General features: G+C 54.3%; 2 protein-coding genes across 2 annotated transcripts in view; both read right to left on the reverse strand.

The window, feature by feature from the left end:
* Nucleotides 1-8,566, reverse strand: part of LGR6 (leucine rich repeat containing G protein-coupled receptor 6) — a 125,857-nt gene extending 117,291 nt beyond the window's left edge. The window contains exon 1 of the mRNA XM_003792266.3: nt 8,278-8,566. Within this exon, the coding sequence (XP_003792314.1) occupies nt 8,278-8,489 (212 nt within the window). The 5' untranslated portion in view covers nt 8,490-8,566. The remainder of the gene's footprint in view (nt 1-8,277) is intronic.
* A 2,805-nt stretch (nt 8,567-11,371) lies between these two features.
* Nucleotides 11,372-18,147, reverse strand: part of LOC100961228 (receptor-type tyrosine-protein phosphatase V-like) — a 17,616-nt gene continuing 10,840 nt past the window's right edge. Inside the window, 16 exon segments of the mRNA XM_003792270.1 lie at nt 11,372-11,431; nt 11,634-11,769; nt 12,034-12,197; nt 12,286-12,402; nt 12,541-12,669; nt 12,821-12,907; nt 12,982-13,053; nt 13,160-13,247; nt 13,409-13,476; nt 13,809-13,944; nt 14,067-14,227; nt 14,820-14,942; nt 15,630-15,764; nt 16,442-16,518; nt 16,626-16,716; nt 16,899-16,992. Of these exon segments, the coding sequence (XP_003792318.1) occupies nt 11,372-11,431; nt 11,634-11,769; nt 12,034-12,197; nt 12,286-12,402; nt 12,541-12,669; nt 12,821-12,907; nt 12,982-13,053; nt 13,160-13,247; nt 13,409-13,476; nt 13,809-13,944; nt 14,067-14,227; nt 14,820-14,942; nt 15,630-15,764; nt 16,442-16,518; nt 16,626-16,716; nt 16,899-16,992 (1,738 nt within the window).

The raw sequence follows: 18,147 nt of genomic DNA on the forward strand, positions 1-18,147 counted from the left end.
GAGCCACAAACATCTTTCTAAGAGCTTGGGAGGAAAGATAAGGAAACAGAAAAAGGTAAACCTGAAAGACGTAAAGAAACTACAGGGCCACCCAGCTGGTTAGTGCCCGAGCCGAGACTCGCACCCCTGTCTGCTTGGCTGCAAACACACACACTTTCCTCCCTGCCTCCAAGGTCAAGGTAGGGTCTCCGCAGCCCCCAGGGCAGCCTGATGTTGCCTTTGGCTTGAGCAGCCCAGTGGATTTACCCTTGATTAAAGGCTGCTGAACACCTTGGATTTGGGGGGTTTTTTAAAAATGTTTGCTCTGAGGAGAAAAAGACAGGAAGCCTGGCTCTACAACATCCTGCCCTCCAGAGAGTGGGACAGAAAAGTCCGTGGTGATGAAGTGACCGAAGTCCCAATGTGGTTTCTCATTCTCTCCTGGGCTCATGGCTTTCTCTTCCCTGGAAGGGCCTTCCCTGGCCACTCCCCAGGTTGCATCCTTCCGGTCCTCAGGACTCAAACCTCTTCTTCCCCAGGGCCTTCCCTGACCACCCAAGTCCTCTTTCTCCCTCAAGTGCCTGTTGGCTTTGATCCTCTGTGAATGCTCCCAGGATTATCTGCTACAGGTGGGTTCACTTTTCACGTGCACCTGCCTAGTCTCCTGCTGATAGTCATAACCATTTTGCCCTCACTGCCTCACCAAGGACCCCTCACATACTATTTCCCCAGCTGAAATATAATCACCTCCATTCTCAAGGTGCAGTCCCACCCTCTCCCGCCCAAATCTCTGACTTCTGAGCTGAGCCCAAACATCTTCTCCTTCAAAGCAACCCCCAGAGACAGACTCCCAGTTGGTGGCTGGGAGGGGAAAAGTACTGGTTTTTCCCCAGAAAGACAAGAAACTTGGAATAGATTTTGAGAGGCTGCCCAGTCTAGGATCTTAACATGCCCAGAGTTCTGTTCAGTCCCTTCCAGTCAGAACCCCAACCCCAGCTGTGGCTGTCCAAGAGGCAGTGAAGAGGTGGGGAGGAGGCTGCCTGGGTTGAAATCCCAGCACCAGCAATCACTGGCTGGTGGTCTCAGACAAGCTCCTTCACAGTGAAAAGCTGCAGTTTCCTCATCTGAGAGATGGGGGATAACACTAGCACCTCCCTCTCGGGGTTAGTATGAGATGATGTAGATGAAGTGCTTGAGCACAGTTCTTGCCACATGCCAATCATCCAATAAATACTGGCTGATATTGCTACTGGTAAAAGCAAATTCCTAAGAATGTCGCTTTGAGCCCATAGGGGGCCATCCAAGCTGGACCCCCAGAATGGATCTTCCTAATGTGCTAGTATTTTCCTGAAAAAAAGTTCACAGTCCAGCGAATGAAAACTTCAACAAGGAGGGCATCCCCACCACACTGGAGCAGACACGGGAGGCAGAAAGCTGGGCACCAGGTGCTTCCCTGGCCCTAGCCTCAGATTTGCATCTCATAAATAATTAGAGAGAGTCCCAATCCCCCAGGGGTTGGGGAGAATTCAAGATATAGGGCACAGGCCTCCCTTGGAGGTCTCTGGAGAAGAAAGAAGATCCTGGCAGAAAAGAGAAGCCGAGAATGGGACACAAAGAAAAGCTCAGATCTGGAGGTGCCGTGTCTGTGAGTAGCCAGACCCAGCCCCCACCTGCCTGCCACCAGCCTGCCCATGGCTGGCTCTGGCATGGCTCCAGGGGGCGCGGTGCCAACCCCTGAGCTTGCCCCCCCACCATGTCCTTTTGCTGCTTCCAAAATAACTCACTGCTCACTGCCCAAGTTCAGCCTCTCGGGTGTTTTTCTCCTCCTGGGACCTGTTCTCCCATGTCTGAAGGGCAGGAGGAAAGACCTTAGTTGTCCTTAGAAGCTGGGGGCCACCCCTTTTCTCCCAATGAACTAATTAGCACAAAGGGGCTCCCCAAATTCTGAGAATCAGTGAGTCCATTTCAGATTGGCTCAAGGAAATTGTCATGTCCAACATGGGGGAGTGGGATTGGAAATTTCTCCCCCACTCCTATCTCTTGTACCTTCCCAACATGTCTGAAGTCTCAGTCAGACTCTTGATCGTGGCTCCGGTCCCAATAGGGTGGGTTATTAGCCCTGTGGTCACATGGCCCATTAGGGATGAGCTCAGAGGAGTCTCCTGACAGTCTCTCTGGGGATGTCCCAGGAAGAAATGGAGCAGCCATCCTAAATGCCCCATCCACCCCTGCCTTTTCTTGGATTTTACCAGTGAAAACTCTAGTTCCAAGGAATTCCATTTCGGAGGAGAAGCTGGACTCTACAGATGGCGCTGACCTGAAAGCCTAGACTCTTCCTTTTTAGAGAGTCTCTCATGAGGCGTCAGGCCTGGCTCCATCTCCTCCAGGCATCCCTGTAAGGAAGATCACTTCCTTCATCATCACTGCCCAGGAGCCCAAGAGCAGAACTGGCTCCCAGAAAGGCCTGCTTCCAGGAGGGTCAGTGGGAGAGGGTGGCATGAGTAAGGAAAGAGGGCAGCAAGGAAAGAAGGACCATCTGATGGGCTCCACAAAGTGAGACTCTGGTATCCTAACTGCCCCTGCCCAAGTCACATGTAGCTCTGCAAGTCCCTTACTGGACCTCACTAGCTCATTTGTAGTCAAAGGCAAGAGAAAAACAGTATCAGTAGGAAATAGTTTTAAGCACTTACACTATGAAAGCATGGGGTTTGCTTTCTTTGTCTCATTTGCGCCTCCTCACAACCATTCAAGGTAGATATTGTTAATATTAGTGTATCCATGTGAAAGATTAAGAAACTGAGACTTTGGAAAGGGTAAGTGATTTGCCCAAAGACACACAGCTCATCAGTGATGGAGCTGAGACTAGAGCCTGCAGAGGCAGGGCCTCCTCCCCACTCAGATACCCTCTGCTACGCCCTGCCTGTCTTCCCCTGGTGGGCACGGGCACAGGTCAGTGCAGGAAGCAGGCTGCAGCACGTGTGGGGCCATCAGGGTTGAGAGCCCATGGAATGGGGGGAAGGCGGGGTTGAGGGGGGCGGGCTGGGGGCCAAGTCTGCTCTGAGCCAGGCTTTCTTCTCCTCCGCCAGCCGCCCCACCCGGCCGCACCCCATGCCCGCTGCTGCCAGAGCCGAGAGGTTTCCTTTTTCTCTTGCCTAGGGCTGTTTCCTGCCTTTCCTTTGAACTGGGGTGTTGGCTCCCCTACACACTCACCCACCTCCAGCGACCCCCTGGGTCAGCCCTCTGACAGGCCGGTTCCCCAGGCTCCACTTTGGACAAGCCCGGCACAGGAGGTTCCCAGAGGACCCCATATCCTGGAATCACTGTGCCCCTCCTTCACCCTTTCTTCTCTACCCTAGTCTGGGTGCTTCTTGGGCTCTCCCCTTCCCTCCTTCCTCCTGCCTACCAGCCGCTCTCCCCAGGGGAGCTCTCTCTGTCCTGCTGGGAACAGGAGATTCAGAGAAGATTGCTTTCTGCCTTTCCCACTTTCCAGTTTTTCAGCCAAAATGAGGTCCAGAGAAGTTTTGGGACTTGCACATGGTCTCATAGTAACTCAGGGACTGAGGATTAGAACTCACAAACCCTAAATTTCTGGCAGAAGGGATCAGGTTCTAAAAATCTACTAGGAAGGGTGACCAAGACGGGGCCTGGGAAAGGTAGCCTTGAAAGTAAGAATGAGACCTGGCACCATGACCCCCAGTGCACCCGTCCCAAAGCCAGCTCTCCCCCACTGAGACCACATGTTTTTCTGCTTCCTTACCTAACAGCTCCAGCAGGGGCCCACCCAGAATGTGTTGGGGAGTAAGCTGGGGTCTCCCAGCAATTGCTCCCTTGCCTGCCATGAAGCTCCAAGACTGTACCAGCCAGGAAAAAAAACTTATCTCCTCAGGTCCCCAGGGTGGCTCATCTCATCTCCTTTCCAGCCACTCCCCTCCTTCTCACAGCCCCCAACATATACACGCACCCTATCCCTCACCTTTCACAGAACAGTGCCAGTCCTCCACTTCCCATGCTGGCTCTAGGACCCCTCCTCAGGAAGACTTCCAGGACTAACGTTTCCTGGCCCTGGTCATCCTAATAACAACACTGGCTAACACTTACTGAGCTCTTTCTAGGGACCAGACACTATGCCAAACCCTTTTACAAACATTACCTCAGTGAATCCACGTGACAACCTTAGGAGGTAAATATTAACTCCAGTTACAGATTAAGAGGGAAACTGAGTCACAGAGGAGCTGATCAAGTGGCCCGGGTTCACACAGCTAGTAGGTGATGACTTGAACCCTGCTCTCTGTGGCCAATGTCCGTTCTCTCAACCCCTCTGATCCCTGCCCCCAGCATCCTGACTCCATCTTCTTGATCATAGACAGACATCCCCAGGTAGCAGTGAGGAGGCTGCAAATTACCCTGAATCTACTCAGACACACATACACATACCATCTGACCTTTCGAATAAGTCCAGTGGTTATCACAGGCGATCTTAAAAGGAGTGAATTCCGGCTCGGCACCTATAGCTCAACCGGCTAAGGCGCCAGCCACGTACACCTAAGGTGGCGGGTTCGATTCCCCAGCCCGGACCCGCCAAACAACAATGACGGCTGCAACCAAAAAATAGCCGGGCGTTGTGGCGGGCACCTGTGGTCCCAGCTACTTGGGAGGCGGAGGCAGGAGACTCGCTTGAGCCCAGGAGTTGGAGGTTGCTGTGAGCTGTAATGCCATGGCACTCTACCCAGGGGGACAGCTTGAGGCTCTGTCTCAAAAAAAAAAAAAAAAAAAGGAGTGAATTCCCAAGAAAGCAATATGCAGTCTGATGCAGGGGTTGTGTGGGGAGGCCCCTCCCTTGGCCATGGTGGCAGTAGGTGATAGAAATGGGTGCTTATGGAGGACTGCAAGTACAGGAGCCTCAGGTCTTTTATAACTAGCTGGCAAGACACCTTTTCTCATACCATCTGTTTCCCAATACTGCTCATCTTGGGGGACAAAAAAGAGACTCAGAGTAACTACCCAGATTCTCCTGCTCTGGGACAACTCTGGGTTTTATTTGCCAGCATCTGCAATCTGTACACTTCTGTCTCCTCACCATGTACATGTGTGATGGAGTAGAGCAAGAAGCATTGTGCCTTCTCATCACCATCAGGCTGGAATGTCCCAGTGCCAGGGACTCAACCACCACCCCCCAGGTCCATTCCCAGAACAAACCCCACCCAAGAAGGATGTCCAACCCCCAGGGAGTCTCAATGAGCTTCAGCGAGACTATGGTTTGGGAGATTTCAAAGAGAGAGACACTTGAAGGATTGTATTTGGAGTCTATTCTCCCAACCATTATCAAACAGGGCTGGCACTGGACTCCAAAGTAGTAATGGTTTTTGGACATGAGTGTCAAGATGAGAAATACCAGCTAGATACAAAGAAGATTTTCTAGTCTTCCCTAGAACCAAGATGCAGGGAGGAGGAGGCACTCACCTCATGAAGGGCACTAGCTAATAGGAGGAAACCTCACAACCCTGGAGTGGGGGGAAATGGGAAGTGATTTTTATAGGGGCAAAGTCAAGGAATGTGTAAGGATGCACAGGTGTCTTCTTGGTGCCTCTGGTGGTTCCATCCATGCCACCTTCTCAGGATCTTGAAGTTCTCTCTACCCTCTTACTTCCTCCACATCCAAGTGTTTTAACCTTACTTTTTCCTTCTCAACCCTATGTCAAGAGTACGCAAGTTCCCACCCTCCCCTAATCCTTGTCCCACAGTGTTCACTTATTGGCTAGGCCCTCAGGCCCAAGAATGAGCCAAACACTGACCCTGCAGTCAACTCTCCACACACACCTCTCTTCCTCCTGCCACAAACCACCTCCTTGAGGTCTCCACCCACCTAGTGGGCTCAGTTTCCCTGCTGTGTGGAGAGGCCTTACCTCTACCTCCATGGGCCCCCCAACTGGAGGCATGATAATAATAGCAACCATTTCAAGGTCACCCCTGGTGCCAGGCATTATACTACATACTTATATGTCCAGATCATCTCATTTAATCCTCTAGCATTTTCTTCTCTTCATATACACATGAAGAACCTGAGACTTAGAAGTGTCCAGTGACTCTCAGTAAGGGGCAGACCTAGGAAAGAACCAAGGTTCGGATGGTCCAGACAGAGAGGCACTGCTGGATATGCCATCAGATGCAGATTGCATTGTTCTCAGCACGGGCTAGGCTACATGGGGCAAGGCCAGGCTGGGCATTTCCTAACACTGGCCCAGTAGGAGCCCTAAGACCTCCCTGCCCTGGCTCTTCTCAGTGACAAACCTCACCCCACCTGAAGATGCATAAATGGCTGGCCGGTGCTCCTGAGAAGACACAGAAAGAAGTCTTCTTCTCTGAGCTGCTCTCAGGACAACTAGAGAAACCCCTTCATGCACCATCTAGATGGGACCCCCTCCACAGCCCAAAGTAGGAGACATGGACCTCTGCCACCTCTATTCAATATTCTAGCCCCGACTACTAAATTCCGCCCATTTCCGTGGGACCCACACTCTCTCTTCCCCTTGTCCACTCTCAGCAGCATACTCTGAGTCTTAAGAGAGAGGTGGGTACAGGACCAGTTTAGAAAATCTCACCTCTACTCAACCCAAATACAGACTTCATAGTTCCAAGGAAATTGTGACAAGATAGTGGGGGCAATCTGCACAATGGCAAAGGTAGTACAGTACCTCCTCCCTCCAAGTCCTTCCAGAAGTAGGACCATCAACCAGTCTAGGAAGGCTTCAGTGCTAGGAAAGGAGTGCTGTGCTAGCAGCCCCAGGACTCTTGTCTTCACATGAGACATACCATATACCCTCAGTATATATAACTGCTAAAAGTGAGGCTGCCCTGGCTGCCGTAAAGGTGGGGCCAGAGCCTGCCCTCCGCCAACTGCTGAAACTCCCTTGGCACCCCTTGGGCTTTGCTAAGTTCTTGTCTTGTATTCCTGAGTTTGCTTCTGCTATCACTCCTGGACTGTAAAGGATTCAATTTGCCCTTTTGGAATATGTACATTATTTCTTCCTTCTCACTCCCTCCCCTGGTCCACAGTCTGTGCCTTGGATTAGAGGAGACACCCCCTCTGGGGATAGGGAGATTAGGCGGGTAGCCCAGTGAAGAGATGCAATCTGGGATCCTCTCTATCCCACCAAGACATGGCCAACACTGAGTGCCCTGGTTTCATTTAATTCAACAAACTCTTACAGAGCCCCTATACGGTCTAGCTCAGCTCCATCTTCCTTCAAGCTCCCAAATCCTGGGAACCCAAATCCATGAGGGGCCTCTGCCTCTGTCAGGCCAGAAGGAGCTCTGGAGTCCTACCCCTCAGCTGATGTCCCCCAGTTTTCCAGGCCGCCCTACCTCCATTGAGAAAAGATGTTGGGTCTGGACAGGACTAGGCAGGAGGAGTCTCCTTTCCCTAGAGAAGGGATGTGGGGGTGTCTGGAACGTGCTCCCACACCCTCCTCCTGCCCCCGTGATGAAGAACCAGAGATCCCCAGCTCTCAGATTCTGAGGGGAAGCTCCTATGAGCTGTCCTTACAACAGCTGCCCCCAGTAGGGTCCCCTTCACGCACTGTCTCACCCCAATTCAGATGCTAAAAATGGTTCTCTGGTTTTCAGCCTCGGCGCCTGCCCACAAATTAGTGTCTCCAACACTGCCTCTTGGGACATGACTTCACGGAGGCCCCAGGGGGAGTCAGGAGGCCTCAGTGAAGGGAGATGATGCTGGCAGAGCCCCTTTCTGAGGAGACAATAGTGGGTAAGGTTCCCCTCACAGCTCTGGGACCCCCTCCCTCTAGGCCACCCAGTCTCAGTGTGACAGCTTTGCTCCTTTTGCCATGACAAAGGAACAGACATTATTTCCACTCCACTAGGGCACTCTCCCCTCACCTCCATCACCAATTCAGTCAGCTTCACCTCAGCCACTAGCCTGGGCACTGCTTGGCTGTAGGAGAATGCAGGAAGAGGAAAAGAGGCAGTCAAGCTCGTGTCCCTCCTACTCAGTCAAGGTCCAGAACCCACCTTACCAAACCTGGGCACTCACCCTGTACCCTTAAGCATAGGAGCCAACTGGGAAACCAAGTAAGGGATGCCTAGGCTCACAACTTGCCTGCTCTTTCGTCCCAGACTCTTTCCTCCCCAGTCTCGGAGCAGCTGGACTCAGAAAGGGAAGAAGCTTGTCCGGGATGCCCATGCCCCAGGGCACCAACCCGGCAGGTGCCCTAGACTGAGGCACCGACAGGGCGCGAGCGCGCAGCCAGCGGGAGCAGGAGGGACGCGCGGGCAAGTACTCACAGGTAAGCCGTCAGGGAGTCCAGGTCCCCCGGGACGACGGATAGCCCGAGCTCAGAGCAGTCTGCCGACAGCATGATGCCGTCCTCCTGGCAGTGGCAGGGGGCCGGGCAGACGGCAGGCCCCGGGCCGGGCTGGGGAGCATCGCCGGCACACACGGAGACGCACAGCGTGGCGCAAAGCCACAACGCCCGCAGCCCGCGCGGGCTGGGCATCTCGGCCACCCGGCTGCCGGGGCACCTGGTGGGCGTGCGGGCGCACGGGCGCGGTGGCCGCCACTGCTGGCCTCGCGGTTCCGCGGCGGGGCTGCGCTGGCTGGCGGGCTGCGCCGTCGGTGGGGACTGTCCCACGGGCTCTGCTTGGCGTCAGCGGCAGCGGTGGGAGCGCGGGGACCGTGCAGTCAGAGAGGGGCAGGCATTGTTGAGTGATCTTCGTTATTCAGTTTCACAGGCTGGGCTTGGCAAGGGGGGGAGACCCAGGCGGAGGAGGAGTCAAGGAAACTTTCTACACTGCGGCTCACTCCCCTTCTCTCCTTCCTTCCGAGCTGGCAGGAATTTCATCCAGGAAAGAAAAAAAAAAAAAAAAAGGAAGAAAGCATGCAAAGAAACCCAGGCGAGCCAAGCTCAGCATGTCAGGGACCTGCACTTGTTTGGAAAGCGTGCTCCAGGGCCTGGGCTAGTGGAGCTCAGGACCTTCTTGCCTTAGGGAAGGGCCACGGGGTCACATGGACCCAGAGGAGGGCCTTTCAAAACTGTACAGCTCCCGTAGGCCCCCCAATCCCTCTACCACGTTTTACACTGGAGCAAACAGAGCTAAGAGAAGTGATTTGTTCAAGGTCACGTGGCTGATGGGGGGCAGCCCGAGACCTAGGACGCAGACCAGCCCTCCTCACCCTGTTCCTGGGAGACAGAGGGGAGTGAGGGGCTGTCTTGGAACAGGTTAGGCTGTTGAGGGCGCCAGTGTCAGCTGGGATGACAGAGGACAAAGGGAGGGTCTCCTCATTGAGCAGCCATGCCCTGACTCCACAGATACGAGGCTGGGTTTCCACCCACTGAGTGTGCCCTGGATGGAATGCATTCATGCAGCCTCAGGCTAATCTAAGGCCTATGGAGCACCCTGACCTCTGCTCCAGGACCCAGGCAGGCTGAGGTGCTGTGGGCAGCCCAGCTGGTTGTCAGAGGTGCCTGAAAATAAGCAGATTGGTGCCCCCTGGAGGCTGGATGCTGAAGCTGCAGCTCCGCCACCACGAGGCACAAATCCCATCCAAGGTCTACCCTGGCCAGCACCAGAAGCCCAGGGTGCAGAAGGAATGGGAGTTAAAACTAGAGTCAAGCCCTGTTCCCTTCTGAGACCATACGAGGATGACTTTGCTTCCTTCTTGCTTTCCCTGGTCTCTCCTAGGCTGAACCAGGCTCTGGTGCAGAGCTGGGACAGGCTGTGTGCCACCTTCCTCCTATTTTTGCCTGGTCTCCCCATGGTCCATACAGAGTATACACCAGAAACCTGGGATCTCAGAGGGATCCAGGATTCCCTATATCCTGTACCTCCATATCCCAGGACCTATCATTAGTGCCTCGCCACTCTGCTAACCTCCTAGGGCCAGAAAGGCTGCACAGCTGGACCAAGAAGAAAATAGCCCCCAACCCAGGCCCCCCAATTGAGGCCATGGCCTCAAAAGTAGATGAGCCTCCTAGAAAGGCCAGAAGATGGCTGTGCACAACCAGAAAGACCCACAGATAGAGTCACCTCTGCCTTGTGGCAGAAAACCACCTCAGGCAGGCCTGAGTTTCTGGCCTCACTCATCCATAGCCTTGGGTCATCCCTGTTTATTTGCAGCTCCTGCTCCTCCAATGTGAGGGGCCCAGGAGGGAAAAATCATGGTTGAGCCCTGACAAGCCCCTTGAGATGAGCTTGAGAAGCTCAGAGCTGAGTCCCCATGTGAGGGTTATTGTGAGACCAACCCCTGGGGTTTCTGACAAACACAGTGTATGAAAATGTTATCAACATTCCGTCCTCCTGGAAAGAACACCAGAGCCTAGCCCCATTCCAGGAAGGCTCTTGATTGAACAGAAAGCAATACCTACAATACCTCTGTCCCCTTCTTCAACCAAGCTTGACACTTCCCTAATCTCTGACCCCTTGCACATTTCTAGGAACTCAGGTTGGCCCAGGAGCTCTGCCTCCTTACCCATTGGGGGGGGTGGTCCTAAATCCATTTCAGGGATTCTCCTCTGATTTGTCCAAGCTTTCTCTTTGTCTTCCAAGGGCTCCTCTATCAGGAGCAATCAGTGGCCAGCATCAGACATCCTTTCATCGATAACCTTGCAGTACAACCAGAGAGACAGGCAGGAGTGCACAAGGCCATCAGCAATCACTCATGTGCTGTGAAATCCAGGCCTAATGTGTATGAACAGTGTGCTCCCTCTTTTCTGGTCTCTGCCTTCTCCTCGTTTTTCCATTCTCCACATCTCCCCACTGCTTTTTCCCCTACCTCCTTTCTGTGTAGAGTGTGGAGGGGAGAATGAAGGAGGAGGGAAAACTTGTCCATATTGCCTCAGGGGTACTTCCAGCCCCTGCCTTCCAAGTCACAGTATGGTTCTAGCACCTCCACCCCAGTGGGTAGAAAAGGCTGGGGATGGCAGGAGAGAGGAATGGGGAACAGGATAAATACTAATGCATACAGGGGAGGTGGGTGCAGGGCAGGGGAACAATAAAAAATAAACCTGAAGAGAATGGTACTGGAAGAAAAAAAAAAGAAAGAAAAGAAAAGAAACTGAGACTCTGAATCTGCAGCTCAGTACCACAGGAAATTAGAGGTGGAGAGACTGAAGTCTGAGGAAAGTGGGAAATTGGAGGATGAGCCGGTAGAGGGCTGCTCCCAGGCAAAGCCAATGTGTCCCAGATGGCTCACAAGGCCCATGTGCTGGGCCCCATGGCAGAGCAGACAGAACACACCCAGCCTCAGACTCTACCATGTCTTTATTCCCCAACTCTGCCCCTTCACAGCACAGGGCCCAGTGGAGGTTGCTCTTCCAGGGAGGCTGAGCCAGAGCACAGACCTCTTCTGCTCCAGCACAGCATGGTGACCAGCAGGGACTCAGGGCAGCCTGTCCACCAGCACACTGTTCACACAGTTGTAGAGGTAGATATACTGCTCCTAGGGGCAGACACAGAGTAAGGAGCCTCATTCTGCCTGCCCAAACCTAAGGGCTCCCTGTGTCTGCCACTCCTAGTGCGCAGTCTGAGAGACAGCACTGCAGTCCACAGCGCCACCTGGTGGCTGCTTAAGTGATGCTGCCTAGAAGCTGGTGCTGAAGCTTCTGGGTCTCTCCACCCCTTCCCACAGCTGAGCCTCTCACCAGCGTTGGGGTCATGAGGCCACAAGCCTGCGACTGCTGCAGGGCCACGTTAAAGACATCCACAGTGCACTCAGCCCCTGCCTGCTGCAGCAGCTGTTCCATGGCCAGGAAGGTGCCCAAGTGGGGTGCGCCCTTGCTGCAATTGACATAGAGTTGGATAGGATACCTGGAGGAGGGGGGGCTGGGTGTATCCTAGGATGCATGGAAACCCAACCTGGGCCCAGGGACTCAGCAGGGACGCTGAATACTCAGCCAGCAAATCTGGGCCAGATCCCTGGTCCAGAGAAGACAGGTGCAGAGAAGACAGAGGCGTTGGGAGACCCATAACCCAAGAAGTGCTCAGTGAGATGTGAGGCCTTTCTAGTGCCCGCTCCCTTCCCAAATCATTGTCTAGCAGCACCTGGAGTGGCTGAGCAGTGTGCCTGCTTTCTTGCTCTTGCCCTGGGAGCAGCACTTGCTCACAGCAGCCAGGAAGGACAGCAGAGTGCTGGGGGGCAGCTCATGCCCAGACTCCCAGTATGGAAACTGCAATCGCCGCACCTGCCTCTCCTTCCCACTCTCCGCCTGTGGCAAAGAGGAGGGCAGAGGGAAGCCGGCACAGGACTCTTCCCCCACACAACCCACCGTTCCATACTGTGGCCCTAATACCTACATGTGTGACCCTAAAGAGGGTAAAAGGCCAGCCTGTTGTATTGCTCTCAGTCATCCAGCGCACAGTCACTAAGTCTGTGATGATGGGGTGTATCTCCGTTGGCCAGAACTCCTGTGGCTGGGATGGAATCAGGGCTGTTCAGGCAGTTTCCTGAGGTCTCTGCCCCTGCCTTGGTCACAGATACCACAACCAGCTCTCCCTATCTCCTGCCCCAACTCCTGAGTCTCCCCCTCCTTTGTCCCCCTGCTCCCTCACCTTTTCCATGGCATCAGGTGGGCACAGAGAGACCAGCACCCGAGCCCCATGCTGCCACACCAGCTCCCAGAGCTCCTGTGGCTTTGCAGGGCCAGTCAACACCACGTGATCACGGCCAGAAGGCCCACCCTGCAAACCACAGCTCATTAGCAACCAGGGACTCAGGGTAACTCCTGACCAGCCCACAGCTCAGGAGCCCCCAGAAGCCTCAGCCCCAGCCCAGGAAGCACAGATGGCCAGAGAAGGTAAGCAACAGGCAGCAAGGCCAGCATCATCTCACAGGGAAGAGCCAGGCTTCCGGCATGTCATCTGGGGGGCTCTCCGCCACTGGAGAACTATAGTCTGAGGGAAGATGATGAGGGTGAGCCTGCCAGAGGTCCCACACTTGCACCCCCTACCCCCTCGTCCCTCTGCTTGGTCCACGTGAGACTCACTGGAGACTGCGCTGTCCTTCTCATAGCCAGAAGGGGGCGTGGAAGAGCCAGCTTTGTCCCTAATGGCCTCCAGCAGGACCTAAGAAGGAGGTGGCACCCTGAAGGTGGACAGAACTCACAGGAGTGGCACTTGGGCAGGGAAAGGCTGCCCTCTGTTGTCATCCAACCCCTAGCCTGAAGCGCACCTTGTACTCCTTCAAGTAGCCAGCATTGGCATTGGCTGCCCTCTTGGTGCATGCCTCCGCAAAGTTCATTACAGAGATGGGCAGGGACCTGCGGAGGGGCGGAGGTGGGGAAGGCTCTCCAGGCTGCCCAGCTCCCCTTCTAGTCTGCTTGGATCTGCCCACAGATAGGAGTCAGGAAGCCTGTGGGTGGGAAGGCACAGGGAACCTGTGCCCCACCCCAGCCAGGGACGAAGGGAAGCTGTGACTTACTCAGACATGTCAGAGGGCTCTTCCAGAATCTTGTTCAGGAGGCAGCTGTGCAGGAAGATGTACTGGCTCTGGCAGGGTGAGAGGGGCATCAGTCTGCTAGAGAGCATGGCCCAGCTGGGAGATTCCCCAGGCCCCAACCGGCAAGGCAGGAATGAGACAGGGTAGAGGAGGGAGCCACTGGGGAGCCTTCCCGATGTTGTGCCTTGGTTTCAAGGCTCTTACAGAAAGGAAGCAGCAGTCCAAATAGAATGATGACATGTTTGAGGCCCTCCCCACAGGGTCCTCTGTATGCCCCATGAGCTCCCTTTCCTGGTATCTCCAGAGCCTGCGGGCCCCCTGGCCATCCACCTCCTTCTCCCTCCTTTGGGGTCCCAGATGGCCCAGGTCCTGAGGCCCTCACCGGGGTCTGGATCATGAGAGGCCGGTGCAGCCGGAGTGCATACACAGCATGGAACACGTCTACCGTCTGCTCTTTCTCCAGCTGCTGCAGCAGCCTCAAGAGGGCCACAAAAGTGCCTGTCCGGCCCACGCCCGCACTGCAGGGACAATCCCTAGGGAGCTGAATAGGCGAAGGGGCTCCCCATGTCCCCAGCTCCCAGACAGCCCCACTGCAGGCCAGGCAGGGAGCCCTCCCTCACAACCACCCGCCCACCCTCACCTGCAGTGTACCAGGATGGGTCCAGCGCCCTGAGCAGCCCTCGCCTGCTCCTGTACCAGTTTTACAAAAGTGAGCAAGGAGGTGGGGGCCTCAGGGACACTATGGTCGGGCCAGGTGGTGAACTGTAGTTGCTTCACCCTCCGCTGCTGTTGCTGGGCAACCTGAGGAGGGGGCAGGAAGGAGGCCAGGGTGTAGAGGGCCTGTTTCTGTGCCTCACCTGCCTAACTGCAGGCTCCCCTGCCTGGCCCACACACTTCCTCCACACCCCCCCCACATGCATCCAGCTCCCTGATGGCAGGCGGATGCCACCCGCCTCAGACTGGGTGCTTCTTGAAGGTGGCAGCTGTGTCTCCTCCCTCAGGCTAATGCTTCCTAAGCACTTGGGTCCTCTAGCCTCCTGATAACCTCTGCCTATAGAGGGCGCCCAGACCACTGGCTTTCCTGCCCCAGGAGGCCACAGCCTGGGAAGGCACCTGGGGCACAGGAGTTTAAGGTGAAGCAAGGAGCCCCAGGCTGAGCACAGAGAGGGCAGAAACTGTCACTCCCCACCCTGCTTCTTCTTCACCTCACTGTGTGACCCTGGATAAACCTTCAGCCCTCTCTGTGCCTCCCTATCCCTTTCCTAACCATACACTTCCCCTTCCCCTGTAGTGGCTGAGTGCTTGTGATCCTCAGAAGGAAAGGGTCCCAGGGACCCAGGGAGACTCAGCTGGAATGCCCACCCCACTCTGCTCTGTCCCCTTGAGCACGCACATGCTGCAGCTGGAATTCTCGCTTGGTCCACTCATCCTTGGGCTCCTCAGTCAGGAGGTGGATGGTGATGTGGCCATGGGTGACAGGGGTGGAATCAGCTGGCCAGTAATGCTCACACAGCACCTGGGACCAGAGTGTTGGAGAGAATAGTTACAGACCCAGCCCCATTACTGCCACCCCTGCTTTACCCAGTCCTGACCCTCACCACCCATCTTTCTGGTCCCTGAAATTCTGCTGTCTGTACCGACCCAGCCCCAAGGCCCCTTCCTCCAGAAGCCTTTCCCTGATGGCTGGGCTCTAGCACCCTCACTCCCAACTTCTCATATGACCTCAGGACATTGAGTTAGCTGGCAGGTCCCTTGTGAAGCTGGATGGCCCTGATTCCACAGTCATTGGCTCTTGCCCCACTGCTCCAACAAGAGGACAGATTCCGCAGCCCCTCTCTGTCCCAGGGCCTTGCACTGAGCAGGGCACAGAGGAAGCATCTACCAAACTGGCCCCCAAAGCATGCAGAATTCTCTACCTTTGGCACCGGCCCTGGGTGGCCCTTATTCCTGTCCCTCTCCCAACCTCTTGGTGCCTCCTGGGCCTAGAGCAAGAAGCCAATGGAAACCGAGTCTATGTGGGAGCTTGTGTACCTGCTCCCTCCCCTGCCTCCCCATCCTGAGTGACCTTGGAGACCCCTACCAACCTTCAGGCCTCCCTCCTGTCTGCCTACCATCTCTGATAGAAGATGCCAACAGGGCCATTCCTGCAAGGAGACTGTGTGACACCTGGTGGCCACTCCAGGAACCTGCAAGGTGCACTCACCCTCCCGTTCTCCATGCCCACAGTCAGCATGACAATGATGTGGACCTGTTGCTCCCACACTAGCCGCCAAAAATCCTCCAGCGTTTTTTTGAGAGGTCCCTGAGTAGCAATGAATTCCTGTGGGTTGGTGTAGCCCTGAGGGATGGAGGGGTGGAAGTCAGGAACAAGTTAATGGGTGATGCTTTGGTCTCCCAGGTCCCAAAACACACAGCAGTAGATAGCCCATATGATCTCCAGGACTGAAGACTCTGTGTACATACATCCCATACATGCACCCAGAACTCAGTCCAGGAGGGGTGACTTCAGAGATACCCATGCCCCACCTCAAATGGGCCAGAAAAACCTACATAAACTACTTTGATACCGATGTGCTAAAAAAAAAAATGTATCCTGTCCACTCTTGTCACCAAATCAGAATGATTTTCCTAAAACCAAACTTTGTTTCTTCTATGCTCAAAAATCTTCCACAGCTCCCCAGTGCCCACCAAATAGAATACAAAGCCTTCAGCCTAACAATCAAGGTCCTCCTTCACCCAGCCTTGGCTACCTTTCCTACTAGCCCCCTGCTCGTGCGTGTGCGTACACACAGAGACACACACCCACAGCCATGTGCTGACTCAGCACTGCCTCCTGTGGACCAGCACAGAGCCTGGCACACAGCAGACCCTCAATAAATACCTACTAGGTTGACCTAGCAAAACACAAGCTGGGGATCTTCCTGTGAATCTAAGGCAGGATGGCTTGTCCTATAAACCAGCCCATCTCCCTAGCAGATCCCAGGTTCCATACACAGCCCTGCAGGTGGTCCTTACTGGGATGAAATTGGCGTTGATGTAGTCAGAATGAGGATCTCCTTCTAGCTGGGTTAGCCTGACCCTGGAGTGGTCATCTGCAGAGGGGAAAAGCTGTGCATTCAGTGCCAGGCACATGCAGTCCCCATTCTCTGTGCCGTGCCCTGGACCTCTGCCATGCCCTACTCCTGCTCCCAGTGCTCACAGGGTAGCACATGTGGGTAACGGTTCTTGGCAGTGTTGGCGGGGTGTTCAGCCTCCAGTCTGGTCTGCTCCTTGCCCACCTCCTTCAGCTCCTGCAGAAATCAGGGATAGCCACTGGTTGCTGAAGCAGACCCACCTCATCCCGCACCAGGAGAGGGGCAAAGGTGGTGCATGCACAGCTGAGAGTTCCTCCCAGAACTTCAGGCATGTCCAGCCCAGCCTAGAAGCCCAGCAGTTTCTGCCTCCTCTGAGCCTGAGGCTGTATAGGCCTTACCTCGAACTCCAGAAAGAAAGCCTGGTGAGCATGAGCACTCTTAGCCTCATAGCTCTGCTGGAAGATGTGGATAGGGATGGGCCGGTGGGTTCGCCTGGGGGGAGAGGGAGGAAGTAGGCCCCCACCCTGGGGTGTGCAGAGTCCTACCCTGCCCTCCCCCGGGTGACGGGTACAGAGTAGAGGACCTCAGTCCTGGATGCACACCTGATCACTTGGGGACCTGTTTCACCCCCAGGTGTGAAACAGCATGTATTTCCAGTAAGCTCCTCTGATGCCCAGCCTGGGCTTCCAACCTCCAAAGTGGAGCTCAGAGGAGCAGAGAGGACGAAGAGGCAAAGAAGACAAAAGCTACAGGTGACTGCACACAGGAGAGGGCTTCTGTGCACAGCCAGTGCTCAATTAATGGTTCAACAGCCTCTTTGCCTTTTCTCTGTCAAGACAATGGGAGTTGGTTGGCTGTCTTTATCTTGCTCCTTAAGCCTATATCTTGTTCTTACTCTGTAAAGCTATCTTTCTCAATAAACTTTGTTTTATGCTTGCCTTAAAAAAAAAAAAAAAAGTTTGGTTCAACAGGAAGTCAGTGTTTGGCCTGATACAATCTATATGATTAGTCAAGAAGCTGAGAACTGGAATAGGTGTGATGGTTAATTTTATGAGTCAGCTTGGTTGGGCGATGATGCGCAGATATGTGTTCAACCATTGTTCTGGATGTTTCTGTGAAGGTGTTTTTTGGATGAGATTGACATTTAAATTGGCTGACTTTTTTAAGTAAAGCAGATTACCCTCCCTAATATCGGTGGGCCTTATCCAATCAGTTGAAGACCTTATTAGAACAAAGACTGAGCTCCCTGAGTGAGAAGGAATTCTGCCAGCTGGCTGCCTACAAACTCTTCTGCTGATGTCTCTGGCCTACCCCCATCAGATTTTGGATTCACCAAGCCTCCACAACCACATGAGCCAATTCCTTAAAATAAATGTCTCTCTATCTCTCTCTTCCTCTCTCTCTACACACACACACACCATGTTGGTTCTGTTTCTCGGTAAAGTCCTGACTTGTACAGTGAGTTTGAAGGAGAAGGAAGAGGCTGCATAGGCAGATAGAAGTGGGAAGCAAGAGCTCCCAGTGCTGCTGAAAAGGCCTTGAGAGGGCAGCGCCTGTGGCTCAAAGAAGTTGGGGCGCTGGCCCCATATACCGGAGGTGGTGGATTCAAACTCGGCCTGGCCAAAAACTGAAAAAAAAAAAAAAAAA

This window comes from Otolemur garnettii, unplaced genomic scaffold, assembly GCF_000181295.1.
Source record: "Otolemur garnettii isolate 467f Iridium unplaced genomic scaffold, OtoGar3 scaffold00055, whole genome shotgun sequence".
NCBI lineage: Eukaryota > Metazoa > Chordata > Mammalia > Primates > Galagidae > Otolemur > Otolemur garnettii.